This window comes from Fusarium fujikuroi, chromosome FFUJ_chr08 (genome assembly GCF_900079805.1).
Source record: "Fusarium fujikuroi IMI 58289 draft genome, chromosome FFUJ_chr08".
Classification (NCBI taxonomy): Eukaryota; Fungi; Ascomycota; class Sordariomycetes; order Hypocreales; family Nectriaceae; genus Fusarium; species Fusarium fujikuroi.
Genome location: NC_036629.1, coordinates 64,780 through 85,743, shown reverse-complemented (window position 1 = coordinate 85,743; position 20,964 = coordinate 64,780). Strand labels below are relative to the sequence as shown.

At 28.0% G+C, this 20,964-nt stretch overlaps 2 protein-coding genes; both read right to left on the bottom strand.

The window, feature by feature from the left end:
• Nucleotides 1–189: 189 nt before the first annotated feature.
• FFUJ_14061 (uncharacterized protein) lies at nucleotides 190–1,188 on the bottom strand (the record flags this gene model as incomplete). Its single annotated transcript, XM_023581308.1, has 1 exon — nucleotides 190–1,188. The coding sequence occupies one exon, from the start codon at nucleotides 1,186–1,188 to the stop codon at nucleotides 190–192; it is 999 nt and encodes a 332-aa protein (XP_023434023.1).
• Nucleotides 1,189–2,335: 1,147 nt separating this feature from the next.
• FFUJ_14062 (uncharacterized protein) lies at nucleotides 2,336–2,850 on the bottom strand (the record flags this gene model as incomplete). XM_023581307.1 has 3 exons in its annotated part: nucleotides 2,336–2,446; nucleotides 2,497–2,577; nucleotides 2,626–2,850. 3 exons carry the CDS (start codon nucleotides 2,848–2,850, stop codon nucleotides 2,336–2,338), a joined length of 417 nt encoding a protein of 138 aa, XP_023435139.1.
• Nucleotides 2,851–20,964: the final 18,114 nt, after the last annotated feature.

Below are 20,964 nucleotides of genomic sequence, written 5' to 3'. Positions count from 1 at the left end.
TGAGTTAGGCATACATATACCATTCTGACACAATCTCTAACTTCACAATATCCAGAGTACTGACTCATTGCAGCGACCTCACTGACTGTCTCTCCAACTCCCACCATATATGTTGGGCATCTCTAGCGTCTAGTCCTCCCCCTAGATTGCCTCCCAAGCTCTCTCGATGATGCTGTCTGCATCTTTTCGTTAAATGATTCGACCCCAGCCATAAAAGAGCCGGTCAGCACCGGAATCGCTGGGCGTGCTCAGTGTCAAGTTGATACCGCTTCCATGGAGCTTCTGTATAGAGTACCAGTCATCAGTTTGGCCTGCGGTGACCTTGCCACCAACTGCCGGCCAATAGGTCGAGCCAATTTTGAGCTCGCGCATGGAATCGGTCAAGGCGCGAATATATCGAACAAAGTTATTCGTGCTATTGGCGTCGCTATAATTGAGACCGGTGTCCATTGGTGCACCGAACTCGGTTGTGACTGCGCGAGAAGCGCAATTACCCAGCCCGCTTTTGTAGGCCTGAACCCAGCCGTTGTAATCTTTCGCGCCGGTGAAAAAGGTGTAGACATGGTAAGACAGCAAGGTCCCATCCAAACGGCTGTCGTCACAGACGGGCTGAAGATTCTGGCAATAACCCGTGCCGCCTATGAGGATTCGCCCCTTGGGCAGCGATGAGTGTCTGGCGACCCAGTTGGCAGCTACGTTGGTCCACTGAGCGGCGCTATAGCCGTGCGGTTCGTTCATGGGTTCGAAATAGATGAGGCTATTGCTGTTGTACTGGCCTACCACAGCGTCCCACATAGTGTTCCAGGCGTTCAAGTCGACGATCTTGCCTCCCGAAGCTGCGCCGTCTTCCCAGTAACCCAAGATCACCTTGACGTTGTGATCAGTGGCGGAATCGATCACTCCAGTGTAGGCATCCCACCAGGTAGAATTGACCGTGATTGTGTTGACTGGCAATCGGATGGTGTTAATGCCGAGATTGTCCTTGAGACCGGTGTAGATAGCGTCGGCCTTGGTTCGGACGGTATCATAGTCATCGGACTTGTCTAGACCGCGGAGGACTAGTGGACCTTTCACGAAGTTGTCTCCAAGGACAGCCCAATTGACCCCCTGAAAATTGCTGGTGTCGGCACTGACCAATAGTCCGCCGGCCAATGCGGCCAGAAAACCAGTCTTTAGGATACTCGGCATGGTATTGATTTTATGTCGGCTGTATATGAAGTTGCTAGGGTGGTTTGATGTTTCAAGTTGCTTGTGGAATGACTTCTCCTGTAGAGTTATCAAGTCGTTATTATAGATTTCCCTGACTTATATACAACGAGTTGAACCCTCAATGAAGGGGCTGGGCATGGGGTCTCTGGACACCGATACTCTAGCGCCGGACCGATGTTTAATGAATAACCCGATAGATAGGCCGTTCATGTGCAACAGCAATCTCCCGAATGATGGTAGTCTGATCTGAGCAGCTACCTTGGGCACCCTATGCAGCATGCTGTGGTGAGGCACTGCTTGGGTTCGGTTCTAGTCGAGCCGAGTGTAATTCCTTGTAGCGGTGGCGAACTAACTGCCAATTGGCGCCACGCTTGTTGGACCAGGGTCCTTTACCCCAGAATCTCCCAAAAAGGTTGCCACTGGCCCATTTATCCTCGTTTATGCGGGGAAATGGTCCCCAGATTACGAAATTACTCCAGAGAAGGGCGGGGAATCAGGAGAAGATTGCTCATATTGCATCGGGGGCGACTTCGACCGATGCTGGCGATGTGGATTGTTCGATTTCCCGAGCCTATCAGAATCAATGTCCCTTTTTCGGCAGCAGCATTCATTATTCCGGTAGCTACTAAGCCATTCGCTCAAACCACGTAATGTTGAGTGTACGTCTACCCAGTGTTGTACTACGCCAGTGTGTCGCCATTGACGCCGTTCTATGGCGTAATGAGTCGCCGTAACAGGAAAACCTTTCTCTGCCTACTCGCAGTATGGACGCTTACATATCCTGCCTCGCTCGAGGACGTGGAGCACATGACCGCATTGGAGACGATAGCCAGCACATGGCTCCAGATCTGGTCGTGGCTATCGCTCAGCGAAGTGTGGCGTCGGTTCGCCTTGAGCTCTGTTAATAACGTCCGGTACTATTCGATCTTGCAGCTATTTGCCGCGCAGCTGTGCTCCTGTGTCCGCCCCCGCAGGGTGGAAACGCGACTTGCCGCAATTATATATGTTGAGTTCTGTTATTTTATTAGATATTAACCTATATAAAGAAGTTTATTCTAAGTTTAAAATAGGGAGATGTCAGCATGTGAAGTCCGATCGTATGAGATAGGCCGATAGCGATGCCGTTCTAGTGCCAGGGACCCAGGCGATCTTCAGCATCTGCATAGAAATGTCCCATGAGAAAGACTGTTTGAATCAATGTAATTTTGTTCTTCTCATAGTCTGCATCGTACAATGTCTGTACGCCATGTCAGTCAGTTAAGCGTATCGGGGACCAGGAGAGAATACCTTTGCTCGCTGAAAGGCATTACGTTTGAACGTAAGAGGATATTGGAAGAGGTTGATCAAAAACAGACTATCCTCAACAAACTGACAAGTCAGTGTGTATGTCTTCCTCCGAAGTAACAGCGAACTTACAGTTGCCACGCACATAAAGACTGACCACAGAAGTAGTAAACAGAGTTGGCCTTTACTATAGGCATTGAAGAATTCTTGAGGATCGAGGACCGGTTCGAAGGAATGACAATAATGAAAGTAAGCTTTAATGAGAGCTTCTTGGAGTGGTTGGGGAGGCAAGGTAAAGCAACCTATCCATCGGAGAAACTCGATTTCCTCTGGTTGGAGGGACTCTAACGAAGGCATGGCAACAAAAGAATAATTGCTATCTGTCAATCTTTAGAGTTTGCAAATATCTATCACAAAAGCCAGTCCTCTTTTATCACCTACGATTTGTCAACATAAGAGGCTATCAGGCTTGATACATGGACTTCTATGCGTACCTGGGTAGAAAGGCACTCAATTATCATCACTCTCATACTCTTCAAGAGTCTCGGCCCATGCAGATATGACATTTGCAATTGGTGGGGTTTGAACTTCATCGTGGTCCTCACTCTATATTATTTCATCAACTTCGGCATCAAGTGCTACAGTGATCTTGCCCTCATCGGTGTCCTGGTCGACAACGATAGTGTCCTGATTAGAAGTAGCAGATAAAGCATTGTGGACTTGCTGCGAGTGGTCCGGGGATAAATCACTGGGCCCATCAGTCATCGAGCCCCAACGAGATGGGTTGCTCTCTCTCACTGGGCCGGGGGTATCCCAGTGGGGCTCTCGCTCTGCGAATTGCGGAGCTGTGTTGCCGAAGGAGTATGTCCCGAGGACATAGAAATATCCTGCCTTCCCGGATCAGACATCTCAGGCAAGATATCGGTATTTCTGTGTAAGTCAGCTATGCATACCGCCAGATCTGGAGATAAGGTAAACTAGCCGTTGCCGCTTATGGGTCTTGATCTCGCATTGTGTTAAACCTGAAGTATATTTTCTAACCTTATAACTGACTTATAAACTCAATACCGCTATAACCTTCCGATTTCCCTAAACCTTTATCTTAGCCTAATAGTACTAGTATATATATTATTATAAAACTTTCTTTAAGTTAAGCTTTTCTTATATATTAATATTTCTTAATAAACCTAATAGCTATATAATATATCTATCTATTTTAGTAAATTGCCTTTTATGCTTTAAATATATATATAATTTAAGCCTTATATTACTAAATTTACTATATAGCTATATTAAATCTTTTTAGTTTCTTTAGCTTATTTAATATCTTTTTTTTTTATTAAATAACTTTAATAACCTCTCTAGAGAATTTACTACTAGTTATTATATAAATAATAGTTATATAGTTAAATAAAATAAGCTTAATAAGGAATTTATTATTAAATTTATAAAAATCCTATAAATAAATTATATCTTAAACTTTATTAAAATATAAATTAAAATCTTTAAGAAAAATTATATTATAGGCTATTATTACTTAAAGTATTATAATAGCTTTATTAATATAATTTTAAATATATATTTAGTTAAAATTTTATTAATTAAAGATTAATCTTATTAAAACTATTATTTTAAAGATTAAAAAAAACTTTAGATTTTATATATCTCTAAAGCTAATTAAAGAGTTATTATTTAGGTTTTCCTCTTATTAGCCTTATATTATAGCAATTAATTAAATATTTTAATATAATATTTAAGTTATAAGCTAGAAGTATTATTTACTGCTAAGACCTATAGCTAAGAGCTTAATCCGGCCAAGAGAAGATAAGGTCTTAATCTCATAGAGAATGTTGTCTACAGCGCAGTTGGCACAAGGGGGGCCAGACAATATAATAGTGCACCTGACCTTACGACTATTGTAAGCTATATGTGCCCGCTTATAGGGTCTGCCACTATTCGGCGGCATCGCACAAGTTATCTATTATTCAGACTCTCTAAAGGTAAATAACAGTAAAGACCTAAATAGCGCTTAGAAATAGTCAAGGTAGTTTAATTTAATAAGCAGTTACTAAAGCTTAATAAATATCTTTATTAATGGCATAATGGCTTAATAGACTAAAAAGTAATTAATTAATATATAAAAAAGTACCTATATAAAAACAATATTAATAAAGACAGCAATTTAAGGTAAAACTTAAGAGTTAAAGTTATTAATAAGATTAAAGAAGTTAACTATATAGTCTTTATTAAAAAGGTTTTAATACCTATATTAATATATTTAATAGGCTTATTTTAAAAAATTTAACATTTTAAAGTGGCTTTATAAGCAATAAAGTAATAAAAGCTTAATTGTAATAATGCCTTAGTGATAAGGCTGACCGGCCTCTTACTACGTGATCTCGGGACCCCCTTAAGTCTATTATAAAAACCCCTTAAATAGAAATCCTACTTCCTTAAGCTTTAGTTAATATAATACTATTATACCTACCTAGCTATTACCTATCCACTATAATAATTCTAAAGTTTCTACCTAAATTACCTAGATATAATAGTAAATCTATAAAGAACCACTATAGCTAGCGCAGAACCTAATAAGCTATTAGTAAATCCTCTAGAAATTAATAGTAATTTTACCTAAAATAGCAATAGAAAATCCTCCTAAATAGTAACCTATATAGCCAGTTATATTACCTATACTATATATATTAATGCCCTAAAAGTTAGAATTAAGCAGCTAGAAAAAGAACTTGCCCTTTAATAATAATAGAATAAGTTAGAATAATACTTTAGGGAGAATAGAGGTAAATTATAAAACCCCCTTAAAACCTAAAGAAGGAATAGACTACCTATATAACTACTTAACTTTAATACTAAAGACCTACTATAAATAAGTAATAATACCTTAATAAGGCAATAATAAGCAGGAAATAGCTTTACTTCTAGCAGTAATAGAGAAGTAAAAGCTAAGAATATTATTACCCTTAAATACCTAATTACCTTCTAAAAATAAGATAAATAGTTAGATAATATAGACTAGAGCTTTAAGGAAGCCTAAAAATAATACTATATTAATAAAAGCTATATCCTATTTGCCTATAATAATATAGCACTAAATATAAGGCTTATATAGTTAGGTTATTTAAATAAATAGATAGAAAAAAGAAGAGAAGACTTAAAGAGAGATTAGGAAGTATTTAAGGAATAGTCCCTTACCCTTATAGAAAATAGAGGAAATTGCTAGATACTTATAACTATATAACTAAAAAGCGCCTAATAATAACCTAGCCAATCCCCCTAAGACTTCTATAAGTATCTTATCTCTATTAAAGATTACCTTCTCTATAAGCTTAATATAGCTATAAGAGTTTATTAATATTATATTAAACTTTTATCTATACTCTAGAATACTATAGCCTTTTAGGAAAGTATTAGTCTCCCTAAAACTAAAGAAAAACTTATCTAGTTAATATAATAACTCTAGGATGCTTTAAACTAAAAGAATAAATATATAGAAAACCTGCCAAATTCCCTATTACCTAAGAAAAAACCTTACTAACCTTAAGAACTGCCTAAATTATACTTATATTAATAACCTTAAGAAAATAACTAAAATTACTTTCCTATTACTAACCTAAAAGAAAAAGAAAAAGACTTAAGTTCTATAAAATGCTATAATTATTATAAGAAAGGTTACTATTTAAGAAATTGCCTTAAACCTAAAAGGATAAACTAAATAAAGAAATTAAAAAACTAAATATAACTAAAAATATAGATTAATTTCTAGTTAATACCTTTAAGATAACCCTAATTTATAACTAAAATAGACTCTAAATCCACTTTAAAAAGAGGATCTTAATTACAGTAAAGGCTTAAGGCTATAAGACTATTAAAGTATAGGCTTGCCTTAATTATAGTGTAAAAATAGATACTATTAGTAAAACCTTTATAAGATCTTAGAGATTCTAATAACTAAAAGATATTAATATCCCCCTTTAAAAAGTAGATAATACCTAACTATAAACTATAAAATACTAGAAAATTGTGATGGTTGTGGGTTTCAAACAGGAAATTAGTCCATACTAGGTTTTTATGTTTGCAGAAATGTAGGGCGTGTATACTAAGCTTAGCTTAGTTATCACGTCTCTTAATGATTAAGTAATGCAGGTCAGGCTTATTAATATAAAGAAGTTTTATTAATAGCTGGTGAGCTAAGTTCTATCTACTGCTAAATGAATGTATATATATACTGTGGTATATATAAGTTAAATGTGGTCAGTTTGACTTTATTTGTGTCTGTTCGTTATGCAAGTCGAATGGCATGCGTTCGACTGTTACAGGGTAGGTAGCTTTTGATTGGTGAAAAATAGTAGGGGTGCATGTGCACGTGCGTAAGACTGTGTTGGGTCGTAACAAAAATAACCTTAATTTTAACAGATTACTAAAGATAAATATATAAAACTATATAAAGCCTAATAGGTATTAATAAATAGGACTAGAATAAACTAATACTTCTCTTTATTACTACTTTAAAAGACCTCTAAATTATAGTAGACTTTAAGATAAAGAAATAATAATTTAAAGGGCACTATAGAGGCCTTAAACTCCTTAAACTTTACCAGTTCTTAAAGAAAACCTATAATAGAGCTAAAATCTTTACTATTACTATTATTAAGGAACCTTACTTACTCTCTAGTAAGGAACCCTAGAAACCCAACTAACTTAAAGGCATCTCTTATAAACTAAAAGCTTATATTAAGGTCTTTAGCTATAATAAGGCAGTAAGAATACCTAACTTTAAGAAGATAGACTATATTATTAACCTAATTAAAGGGAAGGAACCCCTATATAGCCCTATCTATTCCCTTTTATAGGCAGAACTTAAGGAACTTTAAAAGTATATCTAAAAGAATCTAAAAACTAAATAAATTTGCCTATCTAAAAGCCTAGCTAGATTTTCTATCCTTTTTATCCCTAAAAAGGATAGAGGTCTCTGCCTCTATATAGATTACTATAGCTTAAATGCTATTACTATTAAGAATTATTACCCTTTACCTCTAATTTTAGAGATTATAGATTGTATCTAAAGGGTAAAGTACTTCTCTAAAATTAATATTAAGGATATATATTATTAGATTTATATTTAAAAAGGGGATAAATAGAAGACTGCCTTTTAAACCTATTACAGTTACTTTAAGTATATAGTAATGCTATTTAGACTAGCTAATATACCTACTATATTTTAATATTATATCTATTAGGCCCTTTAGGGTCTTATAGATATAATCTATATTATCTATCTAGATAATATCCTAATATTCTTAAAGATAAAAGAAAAGTATACTAAATACCTTAAATAAATCTTAAAATAAATAAAAGATGCCAAATTATATATAAAACCCTTAAAATACTTCTTTTACTAAAATAAAGTAGAGTTCCTTAGCTTTATCTTAACTATAGAGGGTATTAAGATAGACCTGGCAAGGATTTACACTATTCTTAAATAGCCTAAACCTACTACCTATAGAGAAATTTAGGTATTTTTAGGATTCTATAACTTCTATAGGCAGTTTATTTATAGATACTTTAAGGTTACCGCTTCCCTTATAGCCCTTATAAAAGGAAGCTAAAACGGAAAGAAACCAGAGAGTATAAGGTTAAATAACTAGAAAAGACAGTCATTTTAGGCCCTTATTGCCAAGTTTAGAAAGGCCCTAGTTTTATAACACTTCAATCCTAAGAGATATATCTATATTAAGATAGATATATTAAATTATATTATAGTAAGAATCCTCTCCTAACTAGATAATAAAAGGAGATATTACTTAATTACCTTTTAGTTATAAAAGTTTAATAACCCTAAAAGAAGATATAGTACCTCTAATTAGGAGATAATAGCAATTATAGAGTTATTTAAGTACTGGTAGTATTACCTTAAAGGCTTCCTAAAATAGATAAAGGTCTTAAATAACTACTAAAATCTTTAATTATTTATAAAAAACACTAAATTAAATAAGAAATAAGTATAATAATGCTTATATCTAATAACCTATAACTTTATAATTAAGTATAGAAAGGAATCTATAAATCCTATTAATGCCCCCTTAAGACCTCTAAAAATTAAAAGAGAGAAATATTAAAAGCCAGACTTAATTAAATCCTTAAGGAATAAGATAGCTAAGGTATAAGTAATAATAAAAGGTTAAAAGCTAAAAAAAAGGTTAAGTAAAAGGCTTATAGAGAGAGTAAATCTACCTTAAACCTTAGGTAAGTTAGAGGTAAATAAAATATCTTTAGGTATTAAAGATAACCTAGCCTTACTGCTAAGTAATGCAGATATTATAGGCTAGAAACCTAATCTAAATATATAATCTTAAGAGATATTAGGATTATCTATAGTAATTCCTAATAAAATAGTAAATTAATCCTTATATTAAAAAAAACCCCTAAAGGATAATATATTAAAGCCCCTAATTAAGATAATTAGACTAATATAATTAAGGGATAAGATAATACCTAGCTAAAAGGATAAAATATTTAAAGTAAATTATAAAAAAGGATCCTAAAAGTAAAAAGTAAAAGATAACCTCCTTTATTTTAAGGATAGGCTTTATATACTATTAAAACTTAACCTTAAAAAGGAGATACTAAAACTATATTATAATAACCCCCTAGCAGGGCACTTTAGCATTAAGAGAACCTAAAAGCTAATCTAGAGAAAACTCTATTAAGAAGGCCTAAAAACTAATATAAAATAGTATATATCTATATACTGTATTTACTAAAAGACAGTATCTAAGAGATACTAACCTTATAGAAAGCTTAAAAGCCTATTAATTCTATTATACCCCTTTAAGGAGGTCTTAATAGATTTTATTATAAGATTGCCACTAATACTCTTTAAAGGTCAATAAGTTAATATAATTCTAGTAATAGTTAATAAACTTATAAAATTTATATAATTCCTACCTATCTTTACTAAAATTACTATATCTAAACTGGCTAAACTCTTCTATAAGGAGATTAAACTGTAATTTAGAGCCCTAAAAGGTATTATCTTTAATAGAGGCTTTATATTTATAAATGCATTTTAATTAGAATTATATTATTACTTAAGAATTAAGTAGAAACTGTTAATAGCTTTTTACCTTTAAATTAATAGATAGATAGAAAGGATAAACTAAATTCTTAGATATTACTTATATTACTTTATTAAAGATAATTAAAATATCTAGCTAAAATTCCTATAAACAGCCCAGTTTACTTATAACTTAGGGGTTAATACTACAATAAATATAACCCTAAATAGGGCCCTTATAGGTTTTAACTTAAAATTTTATATTACTGCTAAAGATATTAGCTTAAAGGGGAGAGTCTTAAAAATTAAATATAAAATCCAAAAGCTACAGAAATTATAAAATAAGCTTATAATATATTAATAAAATATAACTAAAAGGCAGGTTAAATACTTTAACTTAAAGCACTAAGAAATAAACTTTAAATAAAGATAACTAATTATACTCTTAACTAAAAACCTAAAGCTTAAAGGAGAGAAAAAAAAGCTAGCTTTAAGATTTATTAGCCTATTTAGAATTACTAAATATATTAAACTATAAGTATACTGCCTAGCCCTATTAAACCAATATATAAGAATATATAATATCTTTTATATAAGCCTCCTTAAAGTATATTAAATATATAACTAAAAGGATAATAATTCCCTATTAATACTAAACCTTAAAAAAGAGGATAATTAATAAGAAGTTAAATAAATTAAAGATAAAAAGGAGATATATAAAGAATTATACTACCTTATAAAATAGAAAAAATAGCTAGCTAAATATAATTAATAGGTTATTGCTATAGATATAGAGAATGCCCTATAAGTTATTACTACCTAGAAAAAGTCCTAAATAAAGCAAAAGGGCAAGAGATTAAAGTTATAAGTAGGGATAACCTTAAAAAAGAGAGAATATTTAAGAAAAGAGCTATAATTAAAGCTAAAAGGCTTAAGCTATAAAAACGCTATTAAGAAAACTAAGTAACTATAAACTATAAATAAATCTCCCCCTATTTTAACCTAAAACTACTAAGTAAGACTGCAATAATTATAACACTAAAAAGCTATCCCTTAAGTTAACTTATCTTCCTTTACAGTATAAGCCCTATATAAACTATTAGAACGTTTAGGCAGTATACTTTAAGAGCTAAAGTTATTAAAAGGAGGTTAACTATACTTCTAAGAGATTAAAAAGAGATATATAACTACTGTAATAAAAGGTTAAAAACTCTCTGCAGGTAAGGCAGGTCTAAATATAATAGAAGGCCATATAGAGAGAGAATAATAAGGAGGGGGTAAAGTTATAGCCTTTACCTTAATAAAGATTAAAGAGGTAAGCATAATAGACACCTAGAGATATTAGTAAAAGTTTAAACCTAATATAAAGCTAAAGGCAGGGATTTAGGCAATAATATTAAAGTTATTATAGAGGTTACTAGTAAGACCTAAATATATAAGATAGTAGAAAGTGTTAATAATAGCCTGCTAGGCTATATACCTCTTATTATTTTTCTTTAAGTATAAAACCTATAAATCCTTAAATATAGCCTAGATCTCCTTACTGGCATTACTTTAAAAAGATAGATATATTTTAGCGTAAATATAGCAGTAAGTTATAACAGCTTAGGCATATAAAAAGGTAACTTCCTATATTATAATTTTATTAGCTAATATAATAAAAGAGATAAAAAAAAGAATTTATAAGTAGCTTTTTAATATTAATAAAGTAAAAGTTAGTAATATAAGTAATCTCTAAGTATAAAAAGGCTTTTAATAATTAGTAAAAGGTATAGATAAGTTCTATATAGGTATTATAATAAAGTTTAAAACAGTTTTTCTTATCTATAAAAAGAATAGCCTTATAGATAAAGTTAAAGGTATAGTAAATATCTATTTAGTCTCCCTTAATTATAGCTATAAAACTATAAGGAAGTTAGTTAAATTAGTAATAAAAGGTAATAAAGGAGAAATATATAAGTAGTAGTTATACTTATATTTATTGCACTTTTTATAGCGTAAGGCACTAAAGTTAATAAAAATACACTTAATGTTATAAAAGTAATATAAATTCTATATAACCTTAAGGTCTATAAAAATAGCTACTAACTAATTACAGTATTTATAAATATAATAAATATATACATTCTTAAATATAGTAAAGCTAGGAAGATAATAGGAAACCTACAGCTTAGAACTAGAGGCTATAAGGGATAGAAAATAGGCATACTTACTATTAGATATTATAGCAATAAATATAGGGAAGTTAAGGTAGAGTTAAAAAATAAAAGATTAATTAAAGACTAAAACAAAAGAGGTATAGGCTATAGATAAAAAGTAAGGATAAGAGGCATATAAGCTAATAAGATTATATAAAATAAAAAGAAAAAAAAGAAAGAGAGAAGCTTAAATTAAAAAGAGGATTAAATACCTATAGATAAGGCAAAAATAGAAGCCTGCAGAAGCCTAAAGAATTAAGGGCATAGCCTATAATTCACAGGCCTAATGTACATACGTTTTTAAGGGCATCTCAATAAGGCTATAGAGAACAATCTAATAGTTTACATAAGGGAAATGCCATAAATATAACCTTTTACTGCCATAATATCTAACTTTACTATAAAAAGCCAATAAAAGGTAGCTATAAAATAGAGAGATATTAATAACTCTATAACTCTATTATAATTATATCTAGCTAAAGATAGCTACCTAAAAAGGGGAGGATAATTATAATAACGCCTTAGTAATAAGGCTAACTGGCCTCCTACTATATAATTTCAAGACCCCCTTAAGTCTATTATAAAAACCCCTTAAATAGAAATCCTGCTTTCTTAAGCTTTAGTTAATATAATACTATTATGCCTACCTAGCTATTACCTATCCACTATAACATTAATATAAAATTAAGGTCTGCTATAATATATAAATTACTTATAAAAGCCATTACTATAATATTCTAGCTATAATATTATAATATAAAGAATTATAAAGTCAGTCTATTTAGGTTATTAAGTGCAGAACTATACTTAATAAAATAACCTATCTTCTCTTAATATATTATAAGGCAGGGCATCTATTCCTTAAACACTTCTAGTATATAGTTATTAGATTAGGAGAATAAAATAATCGCTTATATTTAGGTAAAACCTCAGTAAGATGCCAGAAGTTAAGGGATTTAAATATAGAATTTCCCCTCTTCTAGAAGAAAGATAATATATAAGTTTTTTTTAATAATTAAGAATCTTATTTATAAGAAAAACTACTATAAGTATAACTAAAAAGGAAAGCCTAATACTTACTAAAGATATTTAAAATAATAACTAATTAAATAATTAAACTTAAATCTAGTAATAAGTAGATTAGCTAGTATAAGGCCCTAAAGGTTAAATTAAAGAATAAGGATTTATAGGCCTATATTAACCTAATGGCATTTAATAAGCCTACCCTTAAGGTAGTTATATCTATACCTCTTAATATATTAGCAGTAAGACAGTAAAGCACTATAGCTGCTAAAGCAGTAATTACTATAGAAATATTATCTTTATTAATATAAAAGATAGCTATATAAAAAGTTAATCCCCTTATTATTAAACTAAATAGAAATTATATTAAATATAAAATATAGACTTAATAAATACTGTATTTTATAGAGAAAGATTACTAAATAGTTACTATAATAAAGGTAATATATAAGATATATTTAAAGAACTATAAGGACTTAAAGAGAAGAATATCTATTATTTAAGATTAGGTATTAAATATAGTAAATAAAAAGATTATAAGGTACTATTTTTTAGAAAATAATACTTTAATAAAATAAGTTTAGTCTCTTTATAATAAGTTCTCTTTAATATAAATAAAGTAAAAGTAAAAGGCTTACTAAATATATAGAGAAGTCTTAATAAAACCTATATACTAAAGATATATAACCTATAAAGGAGTAAGTAACTGGCTTAAGTAATAGAAGACCTTAATTAATAAAGCCTAAGATATAGGCCTATAAGAGGCTAAAGAGGCAGATTAGTAGTTTCCTAATCTTATTATAGCTTTAAGGTTAACCTCACTAAAGTTATAGGTAAATGCCTATAGTATTACTTAAATAAATTAGATTTAGTTTAATACTCTATTTATTAATATAGTAATAGCAGATATTTAGCTAGTATTAGTATTACTGCTAGATATATAGAAAGCTAAAGTAAGCTATAGAGCCTTTCTGTGACGGTTGTGGTTTTAAACAGGAAAACTAGTCCGTACTAGGTTTATGTTTGCAGAAACGTAAGGCATATATACTAAGCTTAGCTTAGTGTCACATCTCTTAATAATTAAGTAATACGTATTAGGCTTATTAATATAAAGAAGTTTTATTAATAGCTAATAAGCTAAGTTCTATCTACTGCTAAAGGAGTGTGTATATATATTGTGGTATATGTAAGTCGAACGTAATTGGTTCGACTCTATTTGTAATTATTCGTTATGTAGGTCGAATGGCATGCATTTGACTGTTATAGGGTAGGTAGCTTCTAATTGGCGAGAAATAGTGGGGGTGTATATGCACGTGCATAAGACTGTGTTGGGTCGTAACACTTTCTAGTTAAATAAGGGAAAGAGGCTAGAGAAGATTAAAATACCCTAAAGAAGTCTAGGCAAAAGGAGTAAAAAGGAAAGAAATATCTTTATTAAAGACCTAATAAAAATAAGGCAGAAAGATATAAAGTATATAGATTAAGGCATACCTTATTAAACTGTTTTTATATTTTCTTTAAAAAGGCTTATATTAAATTTAAATTAATATAGGCTCTTGCTAACTAGGCATAAAGAAGGATAAATAAAAATAAGAAAGGTATAGCTAATTAAATTAAAAAGCTAAAACTAAAAGGATTAGCTTAATTATATTTAATTAGCTTTATTTAGTTAAATATAGGCCTAATAGTAATTAACTATTACCCCTTAAATAAAAGTGTATTATTAGATTTAGAAGTAACTATATATATATTTAGTGATATAAAGTAAATAAAAAACCTTAAGGCAGTAGCCCTTAGGGACTTCTTTTAGTTAAGAGTAATATAGATCTTAATAAAGAGATATAATAAAGTGTAAATTAAACTTAAGTTAAGTAATAATATATTAAAAATACTATAACTTTATAATATAGCCTTATATATTATATTAGCTATAAACTTAATATTATTTATTAAGCTAAGAAAATAAAGAATTTAATAGGATATAAGCCTAAAAAATAATTATTTATAGCATTTAAATAGAAGTAAACTTAATAAGGTCTTAAAGATTAAAGGGCAATAAGTGCTTAAATATAAGCATTTTCCTTAAGACCTAAAACTAATATAAGCTAGACTAGCAATAAATATATTTCCTATTTCTTTAAAATGGCATATATATATAATATAGACTAAAAGAAAGCTATTAAGAGGTAATACCTTAATATAATACCTAAAGTTAGGCCACTTAGGGCTAGAGGCTCTTTAATACCTAGCCATATCTATAAAAGAAGTATAGATAAAGTTAAAAATTCTAATAGAAATATAGTAAATAACTACAGTTAACTATAATATATATAAAGTGGCAAAAGCTTATTAATTAATATACTATATTCCTTAAGAGTTAGTTTAAGTTATAAGTCTAGAAAATTAAATAGCTATAGACTTCTACCCTATATTACTAAAATATATAGGCTATAGTTTAATATAAATATTTATAGATAGAATATTAAGGTTTACTTAAGACTATTATATAATTAATTAAATAACCTTTACTATCCTTTTAGTATTAAAAGGCTTTTTAAATATAATAGAAGTATAGTACTTTAAGAAAGTAAAGGTAATTAAATGTAATAATAAGATTATAATAACCTATCTATAAGTATATATTAAGATAGTTTAGTAAGGAATATAATATAAACTATCTGCTTTAAATATATAGGCTTAAAATAGTAATATAAAAAGAGTAATTACAGTTATTATTTAGAAAAGTAAGGCAATAAAGGCAGGTATAAAAATTCTAAAATACCTTTAGCCTAAATTAATAAAGGTAGCTATCTATCTCTATAACTATATACTATTAATTTAGAGATAGTATAAATTACTATATAAGATATTTCACTTAAAGTATATAGCTAAGCAGTTAGTAAAACCAAACCTATTATACCTTAAAGTATATAGATATAAAGCGTTTATATTAATAAAGGATATATAACTATAATATAATAAATTATATTATTAAACCCCTAAAGGGTAAATTAAATACCTAATAGAATATATATTAAGTAATTTCTATAGGATTTAAAACCTATTAAATAAGGAGGTATTCTTAATGCAGGATATTACCTTTAATAAATATCAGTACTTTAATAAAAATATAGTAACCCTTTAAGATAACCTATAGGCTAAAGACCTAATAGTAATAAAGAAATAAATTAAGGAATTAATCTTATTTTAATAAACTTAGCCTAATTTATAGTAAATATATCTAGTAAATAAAAAACTAAATAAAATTACTAATAAAAATATAAAATTTATAAGCCTTAAAGCTAATAACTTAATAAAGGCAGATAAGAAATTAAAACTATATACTTAATTTAGATTTAAGCTATTATTAATATTCTTAAAATTACCTCTATTAGGTTTCTTCTATATAATAGAAAATAATCTAAAGGTAAAGAGAGGTAATAAGCCAGTAAGTAAAACCCTTACTAAAATATAAGTAAGAAATTATATTCTATTTAATATAGTATTTCTAGTAGGGATACTGCAGTATAAAATATATATAGGTACCTAATAGAAGACTTAAGGTTATAAAAGTTAAGAGAATTTAACTAGCTCTAAAAACTTACTAAAAAGAAGAAGCTTACCTTAGCCTTTAAACCAATTTAGTGCAGAAAAGCAAGAGGCCTAAAGAGATAAAATAAGCTCTATACTAAATAAGAAAAAAAGGCCTTATATTAGTATATATTAAAAGCTTCTAAAGAGGCTCTTTAATTTATATATTAATATAAAGAGTTATCTATACTGAAATGCAATCTAGAAGGCAGAAGAAATTTATTTAAAAAGCTATAAACTCTTTTAATTATAGATAGAAGTAGCTAAGATTATAGTAAAGGGTTATTAAATACTTAAATATTACTAAATATATATCTATAAGTTAAATAAATATAAAAGATTCCTAAAAATTAAGGTAAGATTAATAGTTTAAGGAAACTAATAGGTAAAGGATAGTTAAGATATATATATAGCTATATTAGCTAAAATATCTTTTAGGGTTTTAATAGTAATTATAACTAAATTTAATTATAAAATACTTTAATATAATATAGTTAATATATTTATATAATTAATATTAAATAAAGATATATATATAGAAATGCTAATAGGTTATTAAAAACCCGGTATAGTCCTTAAGCTATAAAAGGCATTATATAGACTCTAAAGGTTACCTCTTTTATAGTAAAAACACTTTAAGAAAGGTCTATTATATATAGGATTTTACTAAATACTTAATAAGGACTGTTATTAGGTTTAAGGCAATATAGTATTTTTCTTCTATATAGATAACTGCATTCTTTATTACCTAAAGAAATAAAAAGAAAAAGCAAAAGATTTAATAAAGAAGTTATAAGAGATATATTATATTAAAGGAGGTAAGACCCTATAATAGTTTTTAGGTATTAAGGTTATAAGGGATAGACTAAACCGTTATTTATAGCTCTCTTAAGCTATATATATTAATAAAATGTAATAATTACTTCTAGACCTCTTATTAAAATATAAAGCAGTTATCTTAATAATATAAAAAGAGTTATTATTATATACTAAATTATTAAGCCTAAAAAGCATAAATAGTTACTAATAGAAAGTAAGTACTATTATATATACTATAGTAATAACTTACCTAGATATTACCTTTATAGCTAGCTAATTAATAAGATTTAACTAAAGCCTAGAACTATAATATTATAAGGCAGTAAATAGAGTATTATAGTATTTTACCTAAATTAAGGACTTAGCCTTTTAATTTAAAAGTAATAATAACTTTACTGTTAATAGGTTACTTATAGCCTTAAATATAAGCTTTATTAATAACTTAATAGACCGTTAAAGCTTATAAGCCTTTATTATATAACTATTTAGAGAAGTAATAAGCTAGTAAATAAATAAGTAAGATACTGTAATAACATCTACTATAAAGGCAGAATTACTTGCCCTATTACAGGCAGCTAAAGAGGCTATCTTTATAAGCTGGCTTATATCTTTATTATAAGTTAATTTAGAAAATAAGATCTCTTAGTAAGGCCTTATTAAGCCACTAAAGGTAACTATTTAATGCAATAACTTATAAACTATTTAACTAGTTAAAGAGGAATTAATTGAGCTATATATAAAGCTATAATATATATAAATCTATAACTATTAATTAAGATAAAAAGTAGTAAATAGGATAGTAAATATAATATATACCTTATTAACTTAATTAATAGCTAATAGCCTAATTAAGAACCTTATTAATAAGAAATTTTAAAATTTTCTTAAGTAATTAAGGCTTACTAAAATTATAGTAATTAAATAGTAAATAGAAATTATTTTAGATTAAGTTATATAATAAAATAAATACCTAAAAGATTTAATTTAAATTTATTATCCCTAAAAAACCACTAAAATACAAAAAGGGTAAAGCCTTAATAAATACTTATATAACTAATGCTAACTATATAATAAAGACTAAAAAACTAAAAACCCCTAGCTAAATTACTTAAAGATATAGAGAGGCTTAATGGCGCCTTAGCAATAGGTAGGAGTAAACTGGCTAAAATAACTAATAGAAATAATATCAGTAAAAGTAACTAAAATATTAAGAATAGAGTTATTTAAATACTTATTAAGTAAAGTATAAAGAGCTGGCTTAACTTTAAATGCAGATAGAAGTTTATTATAGGTCTCTTTGCCCTTAATAGGGATATCCTTATAGGTATTTAGGTAAAAGATTGCTAAATAAAGGCAGGTTATAGTAGAGATATTATAGGCATAAAGAGGCATTATAAAGGTAACCTAAATAGATATTTCCTTAAGAGTAAGTTTAATACTACCCTAAAAATAGATTAGTTAAGAAGTTAAAAAAGCCTTAATAAAAAATATATAGAAATAAGGCACTAAAGTGCCTAAAGGTCTTAAAGAGATATAATATTTTAAGACTAAATTATAGCAGCTAAAGTGCTATTACTACTAAAGGTAAGGTTATATATACAGTTAGTAACTACTTATTAAGCTATACTATAAGACTTAATTGCAATATAGGCCTGCTAGACTTAAGTAAGATTAAGTTTCTTATTAGTAAAATAATCCTAAAGGCACTTAATTGCTAGATAATAAGCCTAAACTGCACTAAAGTATTTATAAAGAATTAATAAAATATTAATAAAGACCTAATAATTAAGGTAAAGAAATATATATAAAGCCACACTTCTTTTAGTTATTAATATAAAAAATATAATACTTTAGTAAAAGGCTAATATAGTATTAAAAAGAGAGATTATAATAGATATTATAAATATAGTAAAAATATAAAATCTTACTAAAGGACTAATTAATTAGCTAAACCTTTAGATTATAAATAAACTTTTAGAAAATATTTATATAAAAGTTAATATAAAATATAATAATAAAATTATTAAAAATTATAATTAAAGAATTTTAAAGATAAGTAAATAAGATATTAATAAGAGCTTACTAAAGATTAATAATTTTAATAAGGCAGAAAAATATAAATACTAAAATCTAATTACTAAAATAATATAAGTATAGACTACCTTATAACAGTCTACCAATATCTCGCTAAAGTAATATAATATAATACTTAAATCTTTAAGATTAGTATATTACTATTAGAATTATTATATACTAAAGAGAGGTATTAAATTAAGAGAATAAAATAATTACTTATATTTAGGTAAAACCTTAGCAAGATACTAGAAGTTAAGGGATTTAAATATAGAATTTCCTCTCTTCTAGAAGAAAGATAATATATAAGTTTTTTTTAATAATAGTAAGCTATATATATTATAAGAGAAATAAAAACTAATTATATTATTTTTTTTTTCCCCTTATTATTAGCCTTATAAGGCTATTAAGCTTTTAACTTTATATATAAAGGCTTAAATAATAAGGCCTCTATAGTAGGCCTATATCTTAAAGGTTAAAATTATATAAAGTTTATCTGCCTTAATAGTATAATTACTGTCTTAATTAAGCAGTATTAATATTACTTACCCCTTAATAGCTATATTAGCCTTCTTTCTTTACCCTCTTTAAAAGATCTTAAATTAACCTTTTTAATATATTAAATTAAATCTATTATACTTTTAAAGTGCATTCCCTAACCTAACTATTAATTATAATTATTAATATTAATTATAGTTACTATTATAATACTATATAATAGCCTATAGGCTAATTAAGCCTATTATATAACTAATTATAACCTTATTAATATAATTAAATTAATACTAATAAAAGCTATAGGCTATAAATACTATAAGCTTTATATAATAGTTATAGCTATTAAGAAAAACTTTTTATTAAAGAATTAATCTAGCCTAATTAAAATAGCTATTTTTAATTATATCTTAATTAATATAATTAATTATATAGATTTAGATATTCTATTTTATATAATATCTCTAAATTAGCTAGCTAAAGAGCTATTATAACTAAAAGACCTAAAAGAAGCTATAAGGTAAGGCAGAACCTTAATAACTAATTAGACTACCTTTCTAGCTGCCTTTTTAGGTAACTTAGCCGCCTATAAAGAGTAGCTATAGAATATAATTATTAAGGCTAAATGTATACTTAGCTTCCTCCTGCTTATATAGGGGTTAAGGATATATATCTGCAAATAGAGTTCTAGGATAAATGCGGGGTAATAGCGGGGTTCTATAAAGGAATTAGGTTAACTTTTATATAAATTAGTCAGTAAAAGTTAAATTAACCTAAAGTTAATAATAACTTTATTAATTAAATATATATACCCAGGCATATAACTAATTAACCTTATGTTTAAAAGCTGCAGTTAAAGTAATATTAGTAAAGAAGCAGTGGTTTGAACTGGGGCAGGCTATTATATAACTAATTATAATTTTATTATATAAATAAAATTAATATTAAATTAAATTAAAAATAAAGATTATTATAAAATCTATATAATAACTATAATTATTATAAAGAACTTTTTATTAAAAAGCTTATTTAACTTAATTAAAATAGCTATTTTTAATTATACTTTAATTAACTTAATTAATTATATAAATTAAACTAGCTTAAGTTATTAAGTCTATTTAGTTTAGCTAGCTAAAAAGCTATTTAAATTAAAAAACTAAAAAGGGCTATTAAGAAAGGCTTGCCTTTTAATATAAA